The 23855-nt window shown below is 40.8% G+C and overlaps 2 protein-coding genes across 6 annotated transcripts; one reads left to right on the top strand and one right to left on the bottom strand.

The window, feature by feature from the left end:
* Positions 1-825: 825 nt before the first annotated feature.
* On the bottom strand, positions 826-6782 carry LOC118562971 (eukaryotic translation initiation factor 5B-like). Of its 5 annotated transcripts, none has more exons than XM_036136350.1 (14): positions 6337-6782; positions 5920-6062; positions 5632-5721; positions 5430-5522; positions 5202-5267; positions 3914-4061; positions 3317-3360; positions 3100-3156; positions 2893-2979; positions 2673-2708; positions 2300-2444; positions 2058-2129; positions 1939-1960; positions 826-1176 (listed from the first exon to the last, which is right to left on the bottom strand). In XM_036136350.1, exons 1-14 carry the CDS (start codon positions 6548-6550, stop codon positions 1119-1121), a joined length of 1275 nt encoding a protein of 424 aa, XP_035992243.1. In that variant the 5' UTR covers positions 6551-6782; the 3' UTR covers positions 826-1118. The 5 variants fall into 5 exon arrangements, 4 of the variants coding, with proteins under 4 accessions (XP_035992243.1, XP_035992241.1, XP_035992242.1 ...); XR_004930929.1 differs by having other exon boundaries at positions 1141-1176; positions 1555-1960; XM_036136348.1 differs by lacking the exon at positions 1939-1960 and having other exon boundaries at positions 1006-1176.
* Positions 6783-7218: 436 nt separating this feature from the next.
* Positions 7219-11426, top strand: LOC110368250. The gene is made up of 4 exons (XM_036136347.1): positions 7219-7536; positions 7747-7806; positions 8630-8687; positions 8896-11426. Exons 1-4 carry the CDS (start codon positions 7454-7456, stop codon positions 11158-11160), a joined length of 2466 nt encoding a protein of 821 aa, XP_035992240.1. The 5' UTR covers positions 7219-7453; the 3' UTR covers positions 11161-11426.
* Positions 11427-23855: the final 12429 nt, after the last annotated feature.

Here is a 23855-nt window from a genome sequence, read left to right as displayed (position 1 = left end):
GTTGTGCACTGAATTTGGTCCAAGGATTTGATTAAAGAAAGACATCAGCAGATTTTAGTGTTTATCTTTTATTTCTCAAAAGGTATGTTTTGTTGTCCCCAGTAGAATCGTTCAATGCAGTTTATACTGCCATTTGAATTTGACACTCTTTACAGTACAAACAGAAATTCTGTACTCTGATCGTTATTTATAAACAACCCTGCAAACAGGAGTTATCCACATTTGTGTATGGAGGTATGATCTATAAACAGTTAGTGGCTGATATTTCAAGACCCAACAATGTATACAAGCTAAACTGAAAGTGACATTTATACAGTTAAAAGTGGTTGTTAACACAGCTTGACATCAGGAGTGTGTGAGATACTGAGCTCATTTTATTCCAGTGATAATTTGTTACCACTGAAATAAATCAGTGATACTTCATTTTATCAGAATTTCATACTGGCACCAGAGCACTGAGACTCTTTAAAGTAAGTTGATACCTTAGCTTCCTCATCTCAAGATGAGCAGTCTCATCCTGACCCACATGGAAAGAACCTATATAAACATATATGTTTTAATATAGGTTTTGATATAGGTTTTAAATATATGTGACATATATAAAATTGGCCGTTTTCCTATATTATATGTACATATATGTACATATATGTGCATATATGCAATACCACATATATGTACATATATAAAATTGGCCGTTTTCCTATATTATATGTACATATATGTACATATATGTGCATATATGTAATACCACATATATGTACATATATAAAATTGGCAGTTTTCCTATATTATATGTACATATATGTATATATATGTGTGTATCTATATGCGTGCATACATGTACCTATATGTGTACCTATACCCGTGCATGCATGTACCTAAATGTGTAGATCATGTGCATACATGTACCTATATCCGCTGATACATTTATCTATATCAATCCACACATATATGCACTTGTTTACCTATGTATTAGCAAAATTATAAAAATAATAGCCCAAAATGCAGAAATTTAACATTATTTATTAACTTAAGAACAATCAAAGTACAAGAACAAAAAAAAGAAATACCCCCCAAGAAATTATCTTGAGGATCTTCTCAGCTCTGTGAGCTTTGAATTAATCGATGTGCCTATCTGCCCTCGGCTGGCTGCTGGCCACTTCTTCAATGTAGCATCTAGAGAAGACCAAAAAAAAAAATATATTAAAATACCACTTCATCAGGAACCCAAAGTGCTTACTGCTTGCTGCGATTGGACACATATTTTGGATAAAGGGCTCACCATGATAAAAAATATGTCATGTAAACATGTCAATTGAAAGATTCTGATTGGACTCTAAATCTAAAATGAATTCTGATTGGAAACATCACATGCTATTATTCTGAATAAGGCTTGATGCATATGCACTTTGGATTATTTGTTAACATGTAAAGTGATTCAGAGTTTCTAATCCCTCAAATTTTTAATCTGATGTAAGAAACTTTACACATGTAAACATATATCGTTGTCAATAAACTGCACTTTTGTAGCATTTTTTCTGCACCCAACCGTACCCAAAATACTTTACAATGGCCTCCCATTGACCCACTCCACTGGCGAGCTGCCATGATAGGTTTACTCAAAGAGAAATAAGATACGCATTAAAATCAAGCAAATACATTACCGGTAAAGACAAACTAAGGCACAAACACAGCACAGAATGGTTTAAGGGTGAAGGAGGGGTGAATATGATTTTTTTATTAACCCTTCAGACGACAACATGCCATGAAGTTATTTGCAACACTGTATGTCCTACAAAATAGAGGACAACACACCTTACAGTGCAATACCCCAGAAATGTGGCTTAAGAAGACAAAAGGTAGGATCAAGAAGTGAGCAAACGATGAATTGGTATTATAGGTGCTAAGCAGATACAGTCAAAATAATGGGTGCCCTACCTTATACATTCTCTGTTGATGCCTAATAAACATTGATACAAGTATGCTATGGTTAAAGTGGTGAAATAAAGTCTTTAAAGTTTTGTTTTCCCTTGTCAACGCATTATGCATTTACTCACCAATAATGGCTGCCTTTTTAATTTGGTCAAGGGCGACCAGCTGCTCCCCATCCCCTCTGGTTGGCTTCCCACCTTAAAATAATATTTCAAAATGACGGTGGAGAAAGTAAGAGTTTTAGTTTTTTTTAATATACACATCATGTTTTCTTGAGCTATTAAACATAACAGTCATACTTAATTCCACAGACTATGACTGACTTTTTTTCTAAGACAGAAGAGATTAGGAACATTGTATTTTGTACCATTTAGGTTGCTTTTCAGCAAAGTCTCCAGGACAAAGGTGCCCATTAGTAGATTCCGCACCATGGCAGTAGCAGAGGTGGCAAGGCGGGCTGCTTTCCATGCTTCTGCCTTGCAAAACACTCCAGAGCCCTTTATAACTTCAATCTAAAAAATAATTTCAAATCACAATATTCATTTATTGTCAACTTTTAGAAACCTTTTGATGTTTCATATTGATTCTTATGCTTAGTTTCCCAATAGTAATTAGGTTTTATAAATGCAAATTAATGATAAAGATATAAAACAAAAAAAAATATCATTGCCCTAAACTTATAACACTAATTGGCTTCTACAAAGCACATAATATGTATTACTACATAATATGTTATTCACCTGTGTTTTTGCTGAGGTCTCAGCTGTTGATGCAGTCTTGTTTGAGAAGAAAAACATTGTTAAATTCAACAATTGTAAAACTTCAACAATTTTATGCATGTGGGGCAAGTAAATTATATATTACCAACAACTATTCCAATATAAAAATCCTTATAGCTCAGTTGGAGCCTTAAGTAAAATAAGTACAGAAAAATCTGAGGTATAAAAGGGTTACACACACCTGTGGTGTCTCTCCAAAGAGCTCAGTCACCATGTGACTCTTTTTAAAGGGCTCGGTCTCCTCTGTGCTCGATCTCCTTTCTGGAATCTTAGAGAAGAAAGAAAGATACCGTATTTTCATATACGAATCAATATCAACAAATCCATACAGCTGTTTAAGTAACCAGTATACTAAATAAATAAATAAAAATGCAAGTTGGTTACCCACCGGTTGCACAACAGTCAAGAAGGAGGAATCAAGATCTTCCACAGGAGTCCTTCCAGTCTTGTCCATAAAAGAAAAATAAAGTTACGGTAGTCACTTCAATACATTAAAGTGCAAATACATGAAATAATTAACACTATAAATTAGCCCAACATCACAATTCTCTACAGCTCTGCCTGAGAAACAATTTTAAAAAACAATTACAATCAGAAGAAATTACCTTTTGAGCAATAATGGCGAGGTCACTTTTAATTTGAGGGATATCTAGAAAGAAGTTATACCAAGAATAAATTACAATACTCAAATCAAAATAGCACCCAGCAACTTAGTCTTTGAAAGAGCATGCAAGCCCCCTTAGCCCATTGATAAGGCACTGCAGAGGAAACCTATTTCAGAACACAATTTTCTTTGTCCAATTTCTCCCAAATTCAAATTCCTCAGGGGAATTCATCCACTGCCATAGCGCCACCTGCTGGCACCACAAAATGTCAGGTTTTACTGTGTAGTGTCCTCCTCCCAACATATAAATACTATTAAATAGGTCTGTGTTGTCTTCAAGACCGTTAGGCCGGCTCACACCCCGACTAGCTGCACGTGCGAGGGCCCGTCCATCGCTGCTTGCAGCTTTAATTCTAATTTGAATCTTATGAGTGGCTATGTGAGCACTATCACTACTTCACCAGCTAACAACATAGCATTTATTTTTCCAAACATGTGTTTCAGCCCATAAAATTTTTAAGTTTATACTTCTCTGCCACCAAAAAATCCATCTCCTTAAAAAAACCCTGCTAATAATAATAAAATTAGAAAAACTTACGATTGATGATAATGTCTTTCAGACGTTTATTTTCATTTTTAAGAGTTTGTAGTTCATTCCTCAACTCCTGCAAATTTCTTTGCATTTGGTCGAGCTTTCTTTTCTCCCACATCTGTTCGTCCAGGTGTTTTCTAACTTCAGCAGCTGTCTACGAAAAAGAGACAGAGAGACAGAGAGAAGAACAAAATTGAAACGTTCTATAACTTCATTTCTAAAATGGATGGTTGATTCTAGGGCTGAACGATATTCACAAGCCCCCTGAGGAAACTGAGGACCACTGCAAGCAACATGTGATGTGCACGCTGTCGCCACACACACACACACACACACACACACTCCGACAGGCATTTCGTTCTCTTTAACTTTAGCTTTGTGTGTGTGTGTGCTCCTGCCCGTTCGTTTCGCCATTATAACGGGTTGCGTCTATAACCTCTATGATCTATTATAACGTCTATAACGGCGGATAACTCCGCTGTGTTGTTGTTAGCTGTAGCTAACCTGCTCGGCATGTACGGGAAGGGCACATACACAAGCACTATCAATGCTATGATTGGCTACGTAGCATAAATAGACCGTATCATTGGCTGGACACCTGTCACTCACTGCTACGTTGAAAAACGGTCCTGAAAAGCGCATTTTTAGTCTCATTTCTTTGATTAGACTAGGTCTAAATTAAATATTAATTCATGCGTCTATGGTGAATTATATTTTATGTACTACATAGTTTTACTTGTGCACTGAGAATGTGCGAGCAATGCACGATTGCGCAGGCGCGCAGCTTCGAGGAACATTGTTTGGGACTGTTTCGGCTACAAAAAGGAGGATGTTCACCAAAAAGAGGTAACGTTACTTTGCTTGGATTTTTTGGGAAACGCTGACAATTTGTATGATCACTTAAAACGGCAATTATGATGATGGCCAACAGTGTTTTACTTTTGCACTGTAATGAAGCTTGCTTATTAATTAAATTATTAATATCATGGAATGGTAATTATTGACTTTTGCCTGAATTGATATGGCTCACAATATCGCAATATGTATCGTTGGGGAGAAAATATCGCAATGCATTTTTTTCCCAATATCGTGCAGCCCTTGTTGATTCAGAGTGGCTGGGAGGATGTCTAGGAGTCTAGGGCATAAACCTCTCCCCTTGGCTATATGTAACTGGTTGTCAGGCCTCCTTGTGTTTATTCCTTACTTAAAACACAATTTGAAATTTCCACATCTTGTATTTCATGTAATCTATGTATGTAATACACCAATCAATGGATGTCATCATTTAGGCTACCTTTTTCTTAGAGGGTGGTATTATGTCCTCTTCATCCCCAATGCACTCTTCCTCTTCGCTGGCCCGCTGGTAGGCAGAGAGAAAGAGAGAGAGAGGGGACAAAGTTGCCTACTGGGCTGATGTCATACCTGGTACAGCTACTGGTAATGCACTTTATTATAAAAGTCTTACTTATCTTTACTGTATTGCAATGTAATAACTCACACTGGTTGCAGACTGCTAGTGTACCTTGTTCTTTGAAGATCTGTAATGAAGCGCCTCCTCCTCCTCACCCTCTACCTCACCCTCCTCCTCTTCCTCCTCCTCTGCCACCTTCTCCTGCTTCTCGGGACAAAGGGGACAAATTTCCCTATTGTGCTGCTTTCATACCTTATAACAGCTGCTGTTTTGTAATGTAACAAAACACACAGGATGCAGACTGGTTGTGTACCTTGTTCTTTGAAAGTATGTCATGACCCTCCTCCTGCTTCTCACCCTCCTGGTGCTTGGATTTGGAAGCCCCTCCCTTTTGATTGTCAACCTTGAGTGACAGAGAGACTGACTTTTATCCCAACTCTTATGTTAACTTATGTTACATGACCTTGCACTTGCTCATCTTGTCAACAAAGCACATGAAATCATCATAGATAAGACAATTACAAACCTACACACATGCATACACATTAAGGAACAAGAGAGAGAGGTGGAGATAACTTTAAGCATAGTCAGTTTATGTTACCTTTTTCTTTGAAGCCTTCTCAGTTAGCCCCTGCTGCTCACTGTACTTAGAATTTGGGATGTGAGGACGTTTTGTTTGCCCTTGTGTGTCTTCTTTCTCCATCTCGATCTCACGCAGTTTAGTTTTGAGAGTTTTTTCAAATTCTGGTGCAAAGAATAGAAACGTTATCATGAACTGCAAACGTGTCTAATCATGTTTAACGTTACCAAATCGAACATTAACTCCCAACTGGACTAAGCTAACATCAGCAAATTAAGTAATGTTAACGTTAGCTCACATGAGCCAGAATGCTAAGCTTGCAAGCCGGCACAGCAAGATCCATTTTACACTTTTTCAAGTGCGAGCAAAACCATTTAATATTGTATCGTTATATAACGTTAACTACATAACATCAGATGAAGTTAGCATGTAACATACTTGCCACTTCAACAATTCTGGCTCGGTGCACCGGCCACGGTTGGCGGCCTTTTCGCCATTCCACCAGCTTCTCCGTTTTTTCGGTCCTCATAAGAAATTCTTTAAATGAAAAATTTCGGACACAGTCGATGGGCAAAATACTATGCGCCCCTCCGTCCTCACCCTCAGTCCATTCTAGAAGAACATAACGGATCTCTCCCGCTGATATCGCCATTATTGCTCCCAACGGCTATCTTTCGGCGCGAAATGTTATCCGATGAAGTCAAATGGATGATGACGTCATCAAACTACGGGAAGCCGTAGCGGTCGATCGTCTCTGAATTGGGTGCCTTTTGGCCTCATACTTTTTTTTTTTTTTACATCAAATAGTTTTATTTCTGATCTTTTCATGTGATAGTGGAAACCTTTGTAAGTATAGATATAATTTATTTTCATGAAGATATAAAGATTACCTGAGTCCGCCAGATGAATTTGCTCCGCATATCCATCTGGAAACCTTCCGTTGAAGTAATTTTGGGAAGGGGCGAAAATACTGGTTAGCTGATTGGCCTATGTTGGTGATAGACGGGCCAAATGAACCAATCAGATTCGTCGTCGCTCTGTTACGAGCGACGACGAAAACACAACCACAAGCCAAGCTACTCTTGCTGCTGCAGGTAAAGGCTCGTTAGCTCAGCAAATAAATACTCTGTAATTCCGATAAAACTTGCTCGATAGCCACGCTAACGCTAGTTTCATCGGCTGAAGCCGCCATGTTGTTTAGACTGAACTGACGCGCTTCCCGTTGCGTCACACCTCAACCCGCCTCAAAGCCAACGCTGATTGGACGTTCGTTTGGTGAACGGCTCCACATTTTCTTTAACGGAGAGTAGCCAGACTGATCTGCGAGTGAAACTTTGAAAGCTCGCGAGATCAGGATGGTCTCACGAGGCTAATATAAAGATATATAGGCAATATATTTCTGAATTACATCTCCGTCCAGTTGATGGCGGTAATGCACAAAGCATGTAAACTGCCAGAAAACTCAATAGAAGAAGAAGAAGAAGAAGAAGAAGAAGAAGGTAGCATCAGAACAAGGTAGCAGCACAAGAAGGTCCTTTAAAGAAAAGTAGTACATATGGATCCAGTACGTTACAAAAGGTACCTCGTTGACGACGAAGCACCTGTTCCAGAAAGAACAGAGAGAAGACGTAAACGAAAGTAAGTATTAACAAAACGTGCTACAAGCTAGCTTGCTAAGTTAGCGAGCTAATTACCAGATAAAGTTACAGATCATTTCTTATACTATTTAAACGTATGTGGCATAATTTCCAAATAAAACATTTATAGTTGTAATCAATCAGCCATTTGAATCCCATTATATTGAGTGATGCATGAAGTGTTTTAACATTAACACAACTTTTTTGTTAGGCACTTTTCTGAAGATATTGGTGATGATGAAGAAGCTGTGGCCTCTTCTTCTACAACTCCGTAAGTAGAAAACACGCACACACATTAGGGGTGGGAATCTCTGGGCATTTACGATTCTGACGACTGCGATTCGATTATAAAACGATTATCAATACATCTTGATGAATACATTTTTTCCAATACCGAATTTTATCAGCGACTGCGTTGTACTTTTAAAGCAAAATATTTGTAATGATTCACGATTAATTTACTCCCAATAATATTTATTTATACAACAATTGGAAGCATTTTACAATAAATAACATATGAATTGCTCAGATAAAAACCCTGGTTTTCAACAACCGAGTAGGGACGCAAATCCCAGGCACTAAATATTGCAATCGAATGTGTAATTCTCTTAGCCTTTTCTTCCTCCGGGTGGAAGCTTTGACATCGCTTGCTTCATGTCGTCTGGTTTGCAGCTAACGTTACAACCGGCAGCTTTTTTCTTCCTCTGGGAGGTAGTTTGACACAACTTGCGTACAGCATTGCTCTTGTCCAACTGACGCTTCGCTTGGTTTTCATAGAATCCAAAATGCTTCCATACAGTTGCTTTTAATCCCGAGGGAGCAGGTCAAACTTCCTGCTGAGCCATCTCTCGTCTGGTGAGTGTGTGCATGCAGACCGTCCGGGCAATGCAGTCGCGCACTTACGAGTTCCGTCTTTTGCGTTCCGTCAGCATTACGTTAGAAAGAAAATTATATAATCGATGCTTGATGTTTAATCGATTCAGAATCTTGCATGTCCGAATCGTGATGCATCTAATAATCTATATTTTTTTCGCCACCCCTAACACACGTAGGCATAACTTAACATATTTCATGTTTATGTATTTTTATTTTAGGAATCTCACCCAAGAGGACAGTCAGGATGACCTGGTGTCTACTGCTTCTGATGACATAGTAAGTTACAAAAAATAGCAAAAAAATTCAAATTAGGTGTTTTTTGCTTTTGTTTTTTCGTGTATGCACACTAGTTACTGTAAATCATCATAAGATAATTCCACAACACAAACTTCCAAATGCAGGTGGTTACCAACCACATGAAATGGTATGTTTTTATGAGTCCGTTCAAATTTGGTATTGCTAATCCAATGTTTTAAATTCCCAGATGAACCAACCCATACCTGGACCTAGCTCTTTACCTGGGGAGCCAGTAGAGGAACATCTAGAAGACCCCACAAGTCAAACTTTAGATCAGGAACCAACAAAAGAACAGGTGGAACTCCTGCTGCTTGCTTTAAAACTCAAACACGGATTAACAAATAGAGCCTTGGAGGACATCATGCATCTTATCAACTTTAGTGCTGGTCCTGGTGGGGAAGTGGTTAGTGGCTCAAAGTACCTTTTCTATAAAGCATTTGATTCAGTGAAAGACATATTAGAAGTACATTATGTATGCAAGAGTTGCAATGTAAGCATGCAGGAAGGTCCCTTTAATGTCACGTGCCCAGTCTGTGACCAGGACACATCAAAAGTGCATGCACAAAAAGACCAGTGTTTTTTGTACTTGCCACTAAAATACCAAATTAAAAATCTGCTTGAGGACCACCAATTAGGGAAACACCTGGAACACCGTTTTGAGAAGAAGGATGCTTCCATCAAAGATATATACGATGGACATTTATACAAAAAACAATCGCACCTTGCATCCCCAGACAGCATATCTCTGACATTCAACTGTGACGGAGTGCCAGTACACAAATCAAACACAAAAAGTTTGTGGCCAATTTTGTGTACTATTAATGAACTGCCAATACAACTACGTGCAAAACATGTTATGCTTAGTGGCCTGTGGTTTGGTCAAAACAAACCAAATATGAACACGTACATGAAACCATTTGTCGATGAATCCATAGAGTTGTACTCTGATGGTCTTATATGGAAAAGGGAAAGTGGGGAAGTTGTAACAAGTAAAGTAGTTGTTACTACCATGGTGGCAGATTCAGTTGCTCGGCCACTGATTCAGAACTTTAAACAGTTTAATGGCGAGTTTGGATGTTCTTTTTGTATGCAGAAAGGAACAAGTGTGTTAAAACGCAGGGGACGTGTAAGGGCTTATCCCTATGAAAAAACAGATTTGAGGAATCCCTCCCAGACGGATGATCTTGTTGAAGAAGCTCTTGCTGGAAACCCCACTAAGGGAGTGAAAGGGCCTAGCATTTTGTCTTGCCTACCTGATTTTAATATCATTGATGGCTGTGTTCCAGATTATATGCACAGTGTGCTGCTGGGTGTAGCAAGAAGCATCACCACTCTGTGGTTTAATTCTGAAAACCACCAATCACCATGGTATATCGGACGCTCAACAGAACAGATTGATGACATTTTAACTTCTATTAAACCCCCCTGTAATGTTTCCCGTGTTCCCCGCTCAGTGAAAGAGAAAAAGTTCTGGAAGGCACACGAGTGGAGCATGTGGTTGTTTTATTACAGCATACCAACATTGAAAGACGTCTTGCCTGAAAAATATCTGAAGCACTGGTTTAAGTTGGTAAAGGGGGTTTCTCTTCTACTTGGTGAGAATATATCAACACTGCACTTATCAGAATCTGAGGGGTTGCTAACAGAGTTTGTTCAGGAAATGGAGACCATTTATGGGATTAATAATGTCACTTTCAATGTACATTTGTGCCTTCATCTGCCCAATACTGTGAGAAACTGGGGTCCCCTCTGGGCACAGTCTGCATTTGTGTTTGAGTCATACAATGGGATCCTTTTAGATATGATAAAGAGCAGCCAGGGAGTTTCTCTGCAGATAATGAAAACAGTTTGGCTACAGGTTGCATTTCCATCATTTTCCCAAAAAACCATGGTGGCAGCTTCTGATGATTACTTGGCTCTCTTAGAGTCTTTTTCAGTTGAGAAAAAAATGGTGCAGGAAGTAAGTCGCTCTCATGGTGTTACATCTCTGGGTAGGCCTAAGATTTGTATGATCAGAAATGATGATTTTCTGGCATTGAATAGCATCAGCAACCTTGAAAATAGAGTCACTGTGAAGTATTTTAGCAGAGTAGTTGTTAATGCTGAAATAGTTCATTCACAAAACTACTCGCGTACTTTTCGGAGAAACTCATACACTGTCATTCTTTCTGATCGAGAGGAAAGTATTTTCTCTGTGAAGACATTTATTGTCTGTGATCTGGGGCAGGGGGAGACATGTTATGCAGTGGGGAAGTACTACCAAAAAGTGAAACAAGACATCTGCAGTCCATTTAAGAATCCTTGTTATTTCATCCCTGTAGGGAAAAGTATTGGGCCTTTAGTTGCTGTACAAGCATCTCAGATAAAAGAAAAGTGTCTGTTTATTAAAACTGTGAACAGAAATGTTGACATTGTCTTCAAATTCATTAACCACAGTGAAATGCTCAGATAGATGTGGGATGATGATTAGTTGAATGTAGGTTCTATGTACTTTCTTTTTTTGTCATACATTTAGACTCTAATGATCTTTCTGCATAATTCATCTATAAAATGTATCAAAACAATACAGAAAACATTTCATTTTGCATTGCATTTGGTGGATGTAATGGTTAATTTGTGGATATGTGTGAGCTGTAATGTGAATCTTGAAGTGACTTGAAATGGGGGGGGCGGGCCCTTGATTGACAAAATAAAAAAATGACAAACCGTTTTGCTATACATTCTCTTCTTTTCCACTATCTTTACAGAAGAATTGACCTTGTAAATGTTTCAGGAAAACATGTAGACATCATAGCTTTCCATTTCCTCTCACTTTTCTCACAATTGTTAAATTCCATAACATGCCAATTACAAGAGATACCAATTTCATGTGTTCGCACATACATAAGTCCTTGCATAATTTTTGCCTTGATAATAGAAAATTAGCTAGTCATCATGTATGACAGTTGCCAAAGTGAGATATGAGCTACAAAATGACCAGATCCTGTCAACATCTTGCATACACATACTGTATAGGGCTTATATGTGAATATAAAGAGGCAATACCGGAGACCTACATGGCCTGTATATGCACCTCAATTTTGCCTATATCCAGCATATAAATGCATATATATTATCATATATGTGGATATATGCCCCTCAATCTAGCCTATATGCAGCATATATGGACATATGTATGCACATATATGCAACTCAATCTAGCGTATATACAGCATATATGTACATATATATGCGTCATATATGCACATATATGCGCCTCAATCTAGCTTATATGCAGCATATATGCAGCATATATGTGCATATATATGCGTCATATATGCACATATATGCTGTATATATGCAGCATATATGCGCATATATGACGCATATAGGTTTCATATATGCGCATATATCCTCATATAGGTTCTTTCCATGTGGGGAGGCTAGAGCAACTCTCCAGTGTAAATGGAGTGCTGGAACACCATCCACTCATCCCGCCCATCCAAACTGTGACGAATGGCAGGAAATCAGACAGTTGCCATGACGAGCAGATTACGAAATCCCTCAGTCTAGATGACTTAGACCTGTCTCTGCCTCTTAATTGTTAAATGTGATTAAAGCAAACAAACTAAGCATTATTAGATTAATCAGACACACATGAACTCTTTGTTTCTGATCATGTTTTCCTTTTTAATGAAATGGCGCTTGAAATTAACATGGCTTTCACTAATTTGATTTTGTATTGCCCTGACAAACACCAGACAGCTCTCATTTGCCTGCAGACAGTTTTGAGATCCTAGTCTGGGCCATGAGATCAAATATCGGAGCAAAGCAAACATTTTTGTTCGTCTGCAAAGTTCACAGGACTTGGCTGAGTTCCCTGCACTTCACTGTTTGAGCATTAGATTGTTGTTGGCAAGACCTTTAAAGAATTGTGTTGCCAAGTAAAAAGTTAAAAACACAGAATTGGAGTCACGTAACACAAGAAGAATATTAAAAAAAATTATCAGTGTAAGTAAGAAGGAAAGTATTTAAATGGTCACTTTACAGAGATTCAACTTTTAAAAGGCATGTGTGCTCTTTCATTAGAAAGCTGTTGTGATCTTGGATTAAAGAGGGTTAGTGCTTGCATGACTAGCAAGTATGTGTGTCAGTGGCTGGTAGCGGGTGTGGCATTGTTGTCAGAAATAATCCTGTCAGTATAATCCTCCTCTGTGAGACTCATTAATTACATTTAAAATTGGATGCAATCTATTTGATTCAGGCCTTGGTTTTCAACCCTTCTCATCTGTTTCTTCGTAAAGACTTTGTTGCTTCAAAGGCTAAATGTTTTGCCAAATAATCCTTTCTGATTTACATGTAAATGTAAACTGCCTTTTATTGCATTAACTTGTACTGATGCACTATAGTGTGTACAGTTGCAAACTGAATATAACAGTTTGCCATCTTCAGATTGACGCTGCTGCTTTTCCTGTTTATTTCAGGACAGTTAGGAATAATTTTCATTATAGTTAATATTCTCACTGAATGCTGTTTTAGAAAAATTCCAGTCAGGTTTCAGGTCCTGGCATAATATTGAATCTGCTTCAATAAAAGTTCATAATAACGTTGTTGAGTTAGTTGACTCACTAGTGCTCTGTGATGCTTGGTTGATTCTGGACCTTACAGTGACATTTGATACTGTTTGTTACTCCTCTTTTCTCTTGTCTCATCTACATGACTGTTTCACTCAACTGGTTTAAATCCTACTTAAAGGACAGAAGCTTTTTGTTTCATTTGGTAACTTTACATCAGAGACCACAAAAATCACATGCAGGATTCCCCAAGGGTCCATCCTAGGTCCCTTCCTATTCAATATCTACAGTGCATGCTACAGGCTCCCATATTAAATCCCATATTAAACAGGTTTCTATGTTCTCCTTTTTTCACCTCTGGAATATTGCCAAAATTAGAAATGTTCTGTCCAGAAGTGATGTTGAAAAACTAGTCTATGCATCTTAATAATCAAGGTCCATCATATATCAGAGATCTAATCACCCCGTATGTTCCTAACAGAGCACTTCACTCTCAGACTGCAGGTCTACTAGTGGTTCCTAGAGTCTCTAAAAGTAGAATGGGAGGCAGATCCGTTAGTTATCAGGCTGCTCTCCTGTGGCACCAACTCGTAGTTTTGGTCTCTGTCTACTCTTAAGACTAGGCTAAAAACCTTCCTATTTGATGAAGCTTATAGTTAGAGTGCCTTAGGTTACCCTGATCTATCTCCTTAATTATACTGCTACTGCCTTAGGCTGCAGGAGGACATGAAGATCTATTTCTCTCACTTCTCTCACAATTTGCATTGTTGGTTGTTATTTCAACTTTTAACTTTATGTTGCCTCTGTCTTTTTTCTCTCCATAGTAGATATACCTGGTCTGGATCAATGTGTGCTTCTGTGCTTTTTTGTCTCTGCTCTGTCTTCTCTAACCCCCAGTCGGTTGAGGCAGAGGACCATTCACACTGATCCTGATTTTACTGGAGGTTTTCCTTCCTATTAAAGGGGAGTTTTCCTCTCCACTGTCGCTTCATTGCTGCAAAGGCATGGACAATGTAAATAACTGTCCCTGTGGCTCTACACTATTTCATGAGGAATAAATGCTGATTGCCAAGACTCAAGGCAAGGCAAGGCAAGGCAAGTTTATTTATATATAGCACTTTTCTGTAACAAGACGATTCAAAGTGCAATACAATCTGTTTGGTTTCCTTAGATAGGAAACTTTTTCACCAATCTGTCTGTATGATTTAATTGAATTTGACTTTGTAAAGTGCCTTGAGATCACATGTGTCGTTAATTGGCACTACATAAATAAAATTGTATTTAGAATTTAAAAAATGCTCCCTCTAGCTCAGAGACTGCAGAACAACAACATAAGTTATCATAATTATGCAGATAACACACAGCACTGCATCACAATGTCACCAGGTGACTATGAACCCATTCAAGCGCTGAGTAAATGTTTGGAAGAAATCAATGCATGAATGTGCCACAATTGTCTACAGTTTTATAAGAAACAAACAGTTTAGTATTATTTTTGGACCAACAGGGCGATCAAAAGTTATCAGACAGCTTTTATTGCTTCACCTAGTAATTACTGATCAGGCCAAATTTCTGGGAGTAGTGATGGCTGAATTGTCCTTTAGATATTGGTTCTGCCCTTATTAAGAAAGTAAAAATGTTGCCTAATTGTGATCACGCCCGCTGACAGGGGGGGCTAGACGGGTCAATTGTCCCAGGCCAGGATAGAGGGGGTACCTGTTATACTTTATTGTACTGCCCGGAGTGAGTCAGCACACACCTGAGCACCCAGCCCCGGACACCAAGGACCACAAACACACCAGCAGGTCAAGGCATCTGCCAACAGAGGGGAGCACACTTAGTGGAGACCTGAGATGTTTCAGGAGAGGGGGCAGTCCAAACGCAACCTGACAAAAAGACAGAAAACCACGTACACAGTCACATTCACACGTTCCCACTTTAGTGCACCCAGATGCATACATCGAACCCAACAGTCCCCACAACCCAACCTACCTGGTCCATACTCCTGCCCCAACCCCCACTCTTATCCCAGCCCAGAAGACACACAAGCCCATCCACCCAGAGATAGGGCCAACATGAACCAAACGGGCTAGCCAATCAGAGCCCACCTCGCGATCCCGCAGATGCTGCCTCCCCCACACCCTACCCTCCATACTTAAATACTATCCCAATATTCCGGGAGAGAGCAGAAGTGCCTGCCCCAGCCGACCCCCGGGACCCAACACCCATCCCCAACCCAGACCCCGACTAGGTGGCCTGCACCTCCTCTAGGCTCCAAACACTGGATGGCAGTGGGAAACCTGAGGTGTGAGAAAGACCCCAAGCCGGCCACCGCCTGCTCAAATGTTGTGTTGTTGCATGTTGTTCTGAAGTGCATTTAAAAATGGGAGGGCCAAAAGGTGTTATTGGTAAGATTAGATGTAGATCTATTTGTGGTGTTGCTCCAGTAGCAGTTTTTGGGTATTGCTCTGTTCCATATCTTCTCCAAAGTGGGAGACAAAAAGTTAACTGTAATGTTTTTTTGATGTATGTGAAAAAAAAAATCAATTTTGGCTGTAATTTGTGGCTTTAACGCTGACAGCTTTGTCAGCTGCACCAGTCTTATTTTTTATGAAAAATTATGGAAGCTTTTTGTTTGTTTTTGACTAGGCACTTATTTGGTGTTGTTGTTTTAGCTTGTAAAATGTAAGGCTGATGTTATGTTATGTTGTGTTGGCACATTTTGTGATTCGTTTTTTTTTTTTTTTCAGCTGTTTACTGATGTATTTTAGTTTATGTTGCTTTCAGCTCTCTCTCACACTAGGCAATAGACTGCAAATTGTCACAACTGGCCTGTGTTCTGCACTACAAAATAACAACCTGATTTTTCTGTTTTGTTTTCTCCAATTACAAGTATTTGACTCAACAAAAATGGATTCCTTTGTTCAGTTTTTTGCTAATACTCTGCCCAGCAATACTTTTGGACTGGATTTAATTAAAGTTAAATTAAAGTCTGTTGTCTTTGGCTGTCGGTCTACATTTGGGTGTTTATATGCTCTGTCTCAAAACAAATTCATACATGCAATGTTTCTGTTATTCTGTAAACCTATTATTGTTCTGTTATTGCAACATTAATTTTCAGAAACATGTTTATTGTTGTCATTCTTGGGGTCTTTATCATAAAGTGCATTAACTGAACAAATTTGTGATTTATCTAAATGAAATAAACCCTTATCTGTTTATCTATTTAAGTTTTGTGGCAAATATTTGCATTGTTTTCTTTATGTGGACCCATCTATAGTGTGGTGTTTTTTTCTTATCTTCACACAATTTTCCTCCTTTCTCACATATACCTCTGTTCATTGTGATTATTTTCTTTCCTTTTCTCTCTGGTTGATGGCAGGAGGCAACTTGGCATGCAATTCACGTTGAACTCCGTGTATGTTGCTATGGTGGTTGCTAGGGATTTAGCCTAGAGTGACGTGAAAGTCCAAATATTAAAGGTGTCCTTCTGATTCAGAGGCCATTAAAGCAGTGCGGAATGAGCAATCGCTTCAGAGAGACTTTTTTGTGCCCTTTTTATTATCATGCCTATCTCCTTTGAAAAAGCAAAATTGATTTTCAAAATACAAGAAAGAGTTGGATGTAAAAAAGGAAAAAAAAGAAAAGAAAATGAAACCACAGGCAAAAATGGTAAAACTGTATACATCTGTATAGTACATTTTAGCATATGTTTTTTTTTTTTTGCATATTTAAAAACATATAAGAAATAAAAGTTACAACATGAATTAACCTAAATCTGATCATGCTTAATATTAGCAACTTCTCTGATATTTTCTTTTTGGTTTCCTGTTTCTTAAACAAGGGATTGGATGATTTAGATTTGGTATGCAGTCAATTTCAGTGGTGGATGATTATGCACTAGCAAAAGTAACCATTTGCCCAATGGTTTTATCAAATAAAAGCCTTTTGTTGAACTGAATATCATAGATTACAAGATATAAAGGTTTTTTTAAATTAAAATAAATAATTTCTTAATCCTGACTGGAAATTAAATATTTTATCTCTCATTAAGCTTCTGAAAAGAGGATTTGCAATAGCAGCCTGCATTACAAAGAATCTGAAGCAACCTTTGACTGAAAACACTTTGACTACATCCTCACAGAGTCAAATGCTGCATCCGCACAGAAAAGCTTTGAGCGTAAACAAGAAACCATGCAAAGCTGGAGGAGCCACAGTAGGCATTGTATTACCTATGCCACACCAGTGAGTGGTGCAGTAATGCTGCCACAGAAGTCAAGAAAGAAGAAGAGAAGGGCAAAAACAATAAATGCAGGAGAGAGAATAGTGTTGTTTGTGTGGACAGCCTTGTCCATTTGTCCACAAAACACGTAAAGGGGCAAAATGTGTTGGTGCAAAATCCACAATGAATTGAAAAGTGTCTGAAACAAAACCACAACTCTGAAAACCAACATTGTTTTTGTTTGTGTTAGCGTATGCATGTTTGTAGCCAGTTATGCAGATAGGGGTGTCCAGATGGGACCGCCATGATGGGCAGCTTCAACCTTTCTCAGTCTGGGAGACGGTGTCAAATGTTGTCAGTTTTGTGTCCACTTCATCTGAGTGCCACCCACATCCGACGAAAAATTGTGTTGGATACAGGAAAACCTGTCTTTGTGTGGACTGAGCCTCAGATTTTTCTTTTCTGTGCTCTATACGATTTTTCACTAATATTGTCCTGGGTTTTTTTTTTATTCCAGAGGGATCAGTTCTCCGAATAATGCAAAAAAGAGAAAGGTTATGATTAATAATATTCTATAATTGTCATGTTTTTATGGCAGGGCAAAAACACATGGAGTTCTCACCGTCCACCTGTAGGCCCTGGGCTACAGGCTTCAGCAGGCGCCGGGCTACAGGATACAAGAGGCGCCGGGCTACAGGATACAAGAGGCGCCTGGCTACAGGCTTCAGGAAACGCCTGGCTGCAGGCTTCAGGAAACGCCTGGCTGCAGGCTTCCGGAAACGCCTGGCTACAGGCTTCAGGAAACGCCTGGCTACAGGCTTCAGGAAGCTGCGAACCCTCCTGGGTCTCCATGTCAATGGTAGGTGGCGGACCAGCCTGAGTCCCCGCGTCAATGGTAGGCAGCGGACCCTCCTGGGTCTCTGCGTCGACGGCGGGCGGCGGACACACGGGTCCCGGTGTTGATGGTAAGCGGTGAACCCTCCTGGGTTACTGCGTCACATGTAGGCGGTGAACCCTCCTGGGTCTCCGCGTCGCAGACAGGCGACGGACCCTCCTGGGTCTCCACATCGCAGACAGGCGACGGACCCTACTGGGTCTCCACATCGCAGACAGGCGACGGACCCTCCTGGGTCCCTACGTTGGACGGCAGACTGCCGTGCTCGAAAGCCGCCTTAGACGCCAGAAAGGCTTGCTCTGAGCCCGCGTCGGATGCCGTACTGGCGTCAACCAGATTCTCTGTACCATGCTCCTCTGATGCAGCCAGCGAAGCAGGACCAGGGCTTTCTGTGGCCGTCTGGGCAACAACTAAGTCTTTGGCTGCGGGCTGAGCAGGTGCAGAGGCTTTGGCTGCGGGCTGAGCAGGTGCAGAGGCTTTGGCTGCGGGCTGAGCAGGTGCAGAGGCTCTGGCTGCGGGCTGGACAGGAACTGAGACTTTGGCTGCAGGCTGAGCAGGGACAGGGCTTTCTGATGAAGCCGGTGGCGGGGTTACGGAGACCTCAGCCTCTGATGTTGGTGTGGCCCGATAGGGAAGCAGGTCATCCCTATCCCCGTAAAAGAAGTCCCACAGCTGGATCTCATGGATCTGGGGCGCTTTGGTTGGACGAGGCGTGGACCTCCGAGCAGCGGCTGAAGACTTCACCCGGGGAGCAAGCTGAGTGTCGTGGAGGTGGTGACCGAGCTGAGGAAGAACAAGATGGTTTCTGCTCTGGCTTGCTGGGACAGTCGCAACGCTGTCGGACTGACTCACCAGGGGAAGAGAGGTGACGTCAACTTCAGCTGGTGCGGCTGCAACAGCAGCATCTGGCTGGGAGGTCATGTGCCGGCGGACCCGCCGTCTGCGCCGGGAGGGACGGGGTGGTGATGAGGCAGCAGGAGCTGCGGCAGAGACAGCAGCAGTAGGAGCCTCAACAGCGAGAGGTACAGATCCGTGGCTGGAACATCCGTGGCTGGAACAGCGGCAGACTCAGCAGCAGCTTCAGCAACAGGTGCAGCAGGGGCCGCTGACGTGGAGGAGGCCAAATCAGCAGAGCCAAAAACAGCTGCCGAGACGGACAGGCTGGAGGGCGGAGGTCTGGGTGGAAGTGGCCTGCTGAAGAGCTGGGAAACTGCAGCCCGTTGATTCCAGTCGAGCTCTTCGTACACCCCCGAGAATTCAAAATATGGTAAGAGCTCTGTTTTACTCTTCAGCATGTTCCGCACCTGAGCCACTGCACTCACCCGCCTCGAAGGTGGACTGAGCGTGGCGATCATATCCAGGCAACCTCGAACCTGTTCCATGAGGAGAATGTTCCATTCCTGGAGAATGTGCTCCGCTGCGCTGCTGTCCGGGAACAGAGCAGGATCCATTTTGCCGGTTCCTGCAGTGAAACTCTGTTCGGGTTTCGGGTTCAAATGGTCGGTTCATTCTGTCATGTTTTTAGATGAACCCGAACGTAACCACACACAGAGTACAGTTAAAAAGAGAGTTTATTGAAGATGATGAATTGTGGAGGAAGATGACCAGTTCAGACCAGGCTGGAGCTGTAAATGGCTGGAGCTGGCGAGCAGGACGGAGCCGGAGCATGAAGACAGCTGGACCAGCAGCACAGCAGCATGGAGACTTGAGAACCGGAACTTGATCAACAGCACAGCAGAATGGAGACTTGGGAACCAGGCTTGATCAGCAGCATGACTGGATGAATACTTGCACGACTGGAGTGAGAGCAGGACCAGAGTCACAGCAGACAGGCGGAGAACTCAGGCTGGATGAGAACAAGATGAGGTGAGCAGCAAAGAGCAAAATCCACAAGAGTAATCAGAAACCAACAGAACGAACCGACAAGGGAGGACTGAATGCAGGGAGCTTAAATAGGGAGGCTGACAGGTGTGCTGAGTACTGGCTGATTAGCGACTGACAGGTGTAGATGATTACTGAGCATGGAATCAGGAGCTGTATGGAAGGTGGAGAGTGCCATGAAATGTCCATGGTGCAGCAGGCAAGGCTGCACCATGACAATAATAGGTTAAAGGTATACTATGCAACCGGGGTTGATTTTCCAGCGAGGCTCCCCCCAGAGGGCGCAAGTAAAAGTGCATTGTCATAAAGATGCTCAGCTGTTCTGGTTTCTCCGTCAAGCCAGGCGCGGTTGTTTTGAACTTAGCAGACAGGCGAACGCAACGAAAAGTCGAAAAAACGGCAGTACAAACAATGACTAACACAGGGAAAGCATGAACATCAGGGTTTCCCGCAGCGCAAACTCCCGCTACCGCCTCGCCAACATTAAAAAAAAAAATAAATAAATAAATAAAATAAATAAATAAATAATAAAAAAAAACCTTGATATGCTTGCATGTTTATTTGACGTTAACACGCGGTTCTTTGTTGTTGCTTTCGCGCGTGCATATAGTGAATGGCAGGGCAAAAACACATGGAGTTCTCACCGTAAAGCAAGACCGACTCTCGCGGTCTTGCACGAGACTGTGTGTGCGGGCCGAGGGCTCCTGCAATTGCAAGTACGGTATTTCCCCCACAGACCACCAGGGCGGCCGAGAAAACCTTTGTTCGACCTGAAATGACTCATTTAATCATCCAAAACGGTATGGAACACATTAACTGAAAAATGCTGCATAGTATGCCTTTAAATAATAAGAACAAAATAAGTACACAATGTGACTAATACAGAGAATCAGTTTACCCTCAACGCTGGACCACAGCTAAGCTATCTTTAGAAGAACTAGCAGAATTATGCCACAAAACATCAGACTCCACCTTTTGTTATGCTATAAACTTCATCATGTCAGGATATTTCTCTTTGTGTGTGTTAGCCTTATCTATATGTATCACAGCTAAGGTTTTAACTGGTTTCCTCAAAGGAAATGGACTGCAGCTAAGTGCATACAAAGCAAAAACATAAACTTGTTTCAAATAAGGCAAAAGCAATTCTTCATATATCCTATAGAAATACAGAGTGTATAATCATGTCTCTTCACATATAAGTACCTAGTAGAGGCTAACATCATCAATATCCATCTATAACAGCACCATTAGCGCTGAAGGTTCTTGAGGAGTGCACAAAAGAAAGCCACCTCTCTTTAACTTCCTTAATAAGTACAGACTACTCTGCCCTGTCTTGTATACAACTTTACTATGGCACCTCAAGTCCAATCTGTTGTATTTATGTGGGTGGCAAAAGAGTTAGGGATTTTGACCTGTGACTGGCGGGTTGTGAGTGAGTGAAGTGTCTTGCCCAAGGTCACAATTGAGATGGTCAGAGCAAGGGATTGAACCGGACTCTAACTTTTACTGGAAGCATGAAGTGTATAAGGTAAAAGTACTGTGGTGTTCCTGCTCTACTGACCATCTGGTTAGGTAACAGTCTTTAAGTTTCACAAACTGTGGTCTTTTTGTCAGGTAGTCATTAATACAGGTTATTGTGCATTAATACAGGTTATTGTGAGGGCATCCATATGTGTCCTTTAGCATTTCTTGTACAGTAAACCAGGTGGTTAAATGCAATAATATTTTCAAAGAACATGATCCTCACACTGCTGCCCGCTTTGTCTAGATGAAAATGACCAGGTGCATGACAGAGTCTTTAACTACAGCTCTGTGATGATAAACAAACTGCAGAGGGTCCTGAAAGATGTTGGTTCGCTTACTCGGGTAGGACAATAAGAGGACATCTGGGACTTGTGTGATGTTAGATCACATGTCTGTAGGTATTAGGAACTGGCTGATGAGCTTTCATTGATACTGAAATGAGGCAAGGTGTCTTCTAATGCATTGCAACCTTTGTAGCTCTGGAAAGGCTCAGTTTGAATGAAGTGTCTCGGTAAGTACAGGCCTTCTGGACACTAGGGCTTACACCATCTGGACTTGCAGCCTTATTCTTGTTTTTCATCTGATTACTAGTATCAGATATGTGTGATGGGAAAGCAAGGGAGCATCAGCATCTCCCTATATGTTTAAAGAGATGCACAGGCGACAGAGAGGTACTCAGATCAGCCAGAGCCAACCTGAACATTTCCATAAGAACAGCAAAAAAGTGCATATGGTAAGAAAATCCAGGGATTCTTCCATGACCCAATAAACACCAGATGCATGTGGCAAGGATTCAAGACCACCACATACTACAAGGCTGCTCATTTTCCCTGGGATGACAACAGAGACTTTCTCAACACACCCAATAATCACTTTGGGTAGTTTGAAGCACTCAACACTCCTGTGAGGAAATCCACACACCACCCAGATGAACAAACACTCAGACTTGAGACAGCTGATGTCCTTTAGAACATTGAGAAGACTCAATGCACAGAAAGCAGTGGGCCTTGACCACATACCAGGATGGTGTCAGGTTTTCAGGAGTTGGATCGAAATCCAGACAAGAGCTCTGGAGGCATATGTTGATTAGATGATTAACTTTAATAAATAAAGACTTAAAAGTACACAGCAAAACAGGATCCAGGAACATGGTGAATAAAGACCAGAACATAGTGGATTCACAAAAGAATACGGACAACCTGACAATGTTATTGACAATGTGAACTAAACTTAAAGGGGAAGAGACAGATGGAAGCAATATGATGGTAATTAGGCACAGGTGAACAGAGGGAAGCAATCAGACTGAAGCAAAGGAGGGGTAATGAACTCACAGATGCAGGGAAATAACAGAACCTACAGGGGAAAGAGAATGGACCAGACATGGGAAGGAATCAAACTAAACTAAGAAACAGATATGACAAAACTACAGAATTAATGAGAAGACATAACCTAACATAAATTGGATCTAACAGATACAATAATCTAATAACCTAATGTTGAAAGGAAGTGAATAAAAGGAAAAACATAAAAAAAGGGTCTAGCAGAACAACTAAACATAAACTAACTACTAACAGAAAGCTAAACAGGTGACAAACACGAGGATCTCAGGGTGAACAATAAACAGTGATATAAACAGACTGCAAAATCCCCAGGGAGCTTACTTAAGTAATCACACGGCTGGGGATCCTGACATACTAACACTCAAAGAATGTGCTGACCAGCTGGCTGACGTCCTCGCGGACATATTTAACACCTCGCTGGCCCAAGCTATCGTCTCTTCCTGTTTTTTGTACTATCTGCATATTCATTCATTGTTTATTGTTGCAATACATCTTGCTGCTAGATATACATGCACTACTCATATTTTCTTACACAAAACTTTTCTGTACATATAAAATGTATTTTATGGTTGCTGCTACATTCCTCACAAATGTCAGAATATTTTCATTAGGCTGTTTATTTCTATTTAAATTTTATACTTTTAATTATTTTACATTGGACATAAATTTGTAATGTTTGTCTTTGGTCTTTTTTAGCTAGAGCCTTGCAAAAAAAATTTTGCTCAAATGTAC

Source organism: Fundulus heteroclitus, chromosome 4 (genome assembly GCF_011125445.2).
Source record: "Fundulus heteroclitus isolate FHET01 chromosome 4, MU-UCD_Fhet_4.1, whole genome shotgun sequence".
Lineage (NCBI taxonomy): Eukaryota > Metazoa > Chordata > Actinopteri > Cyprinodontiformes > Fundulidae > Fundulus > Fundulus heteroclitus.
The sequence above is the reverse complement of the archived record's forward strand: the minus strand, read 5'-3'. Positions and strand labels throughout refer to the sequence as shown.

What these genes read in the sequence shown, in the direction of transcription:
- LOC118562971 (XM_036136348.1), bottom strand. Translation starts at nt 6,550, where the DNA reads ATGGCGATATCAGCGGGAGAGATCCGTTATGTTCTTCTAGAATGGACT. An exon ending in GAAAGACATTATCATCAATC is followed by an intron (nt 3,361 to 3,913) that starts GTAAGTTTTTCT and finishes ACTTCTTTCTAG; the next exon opens with ATATCCCTCAAATTAAAAGT. An exon ending in AGACCTCAGCAAAAACACAG is followed by an intron (nt 2,445 to 2,672) that starts GTGAATAACATA and finishes ATTATTTTTTAG; the next exon opens with ATTGAAGTTATAAAGGGCTC.
- LOC110368250 (XM_036136347.1), top strand. Translation starts at nt 7,454, where the DNA reads ATGGATCCAGTACGTTACAAAAGGTACCTCGTTGACGACGAAGCACCT. An exon ending in GCCTCTTCTTCTACAACTCC is followed by an intron (nt 7,807 to 8,629) that starts GTAAGTAGAAAA and finishes TTTTTATTTTAG; the next exon opens with GAATCTCACCCAAGAGGACA. An exon ending in CTACTGCTTCTGATGACATA is followed by an intron (nt 8,688 to 8,895) that starts GTAAGTTACAAA and finishes TTAAATTCCCAG; the next exon opens with ATGAACCAACCCATACCTGG.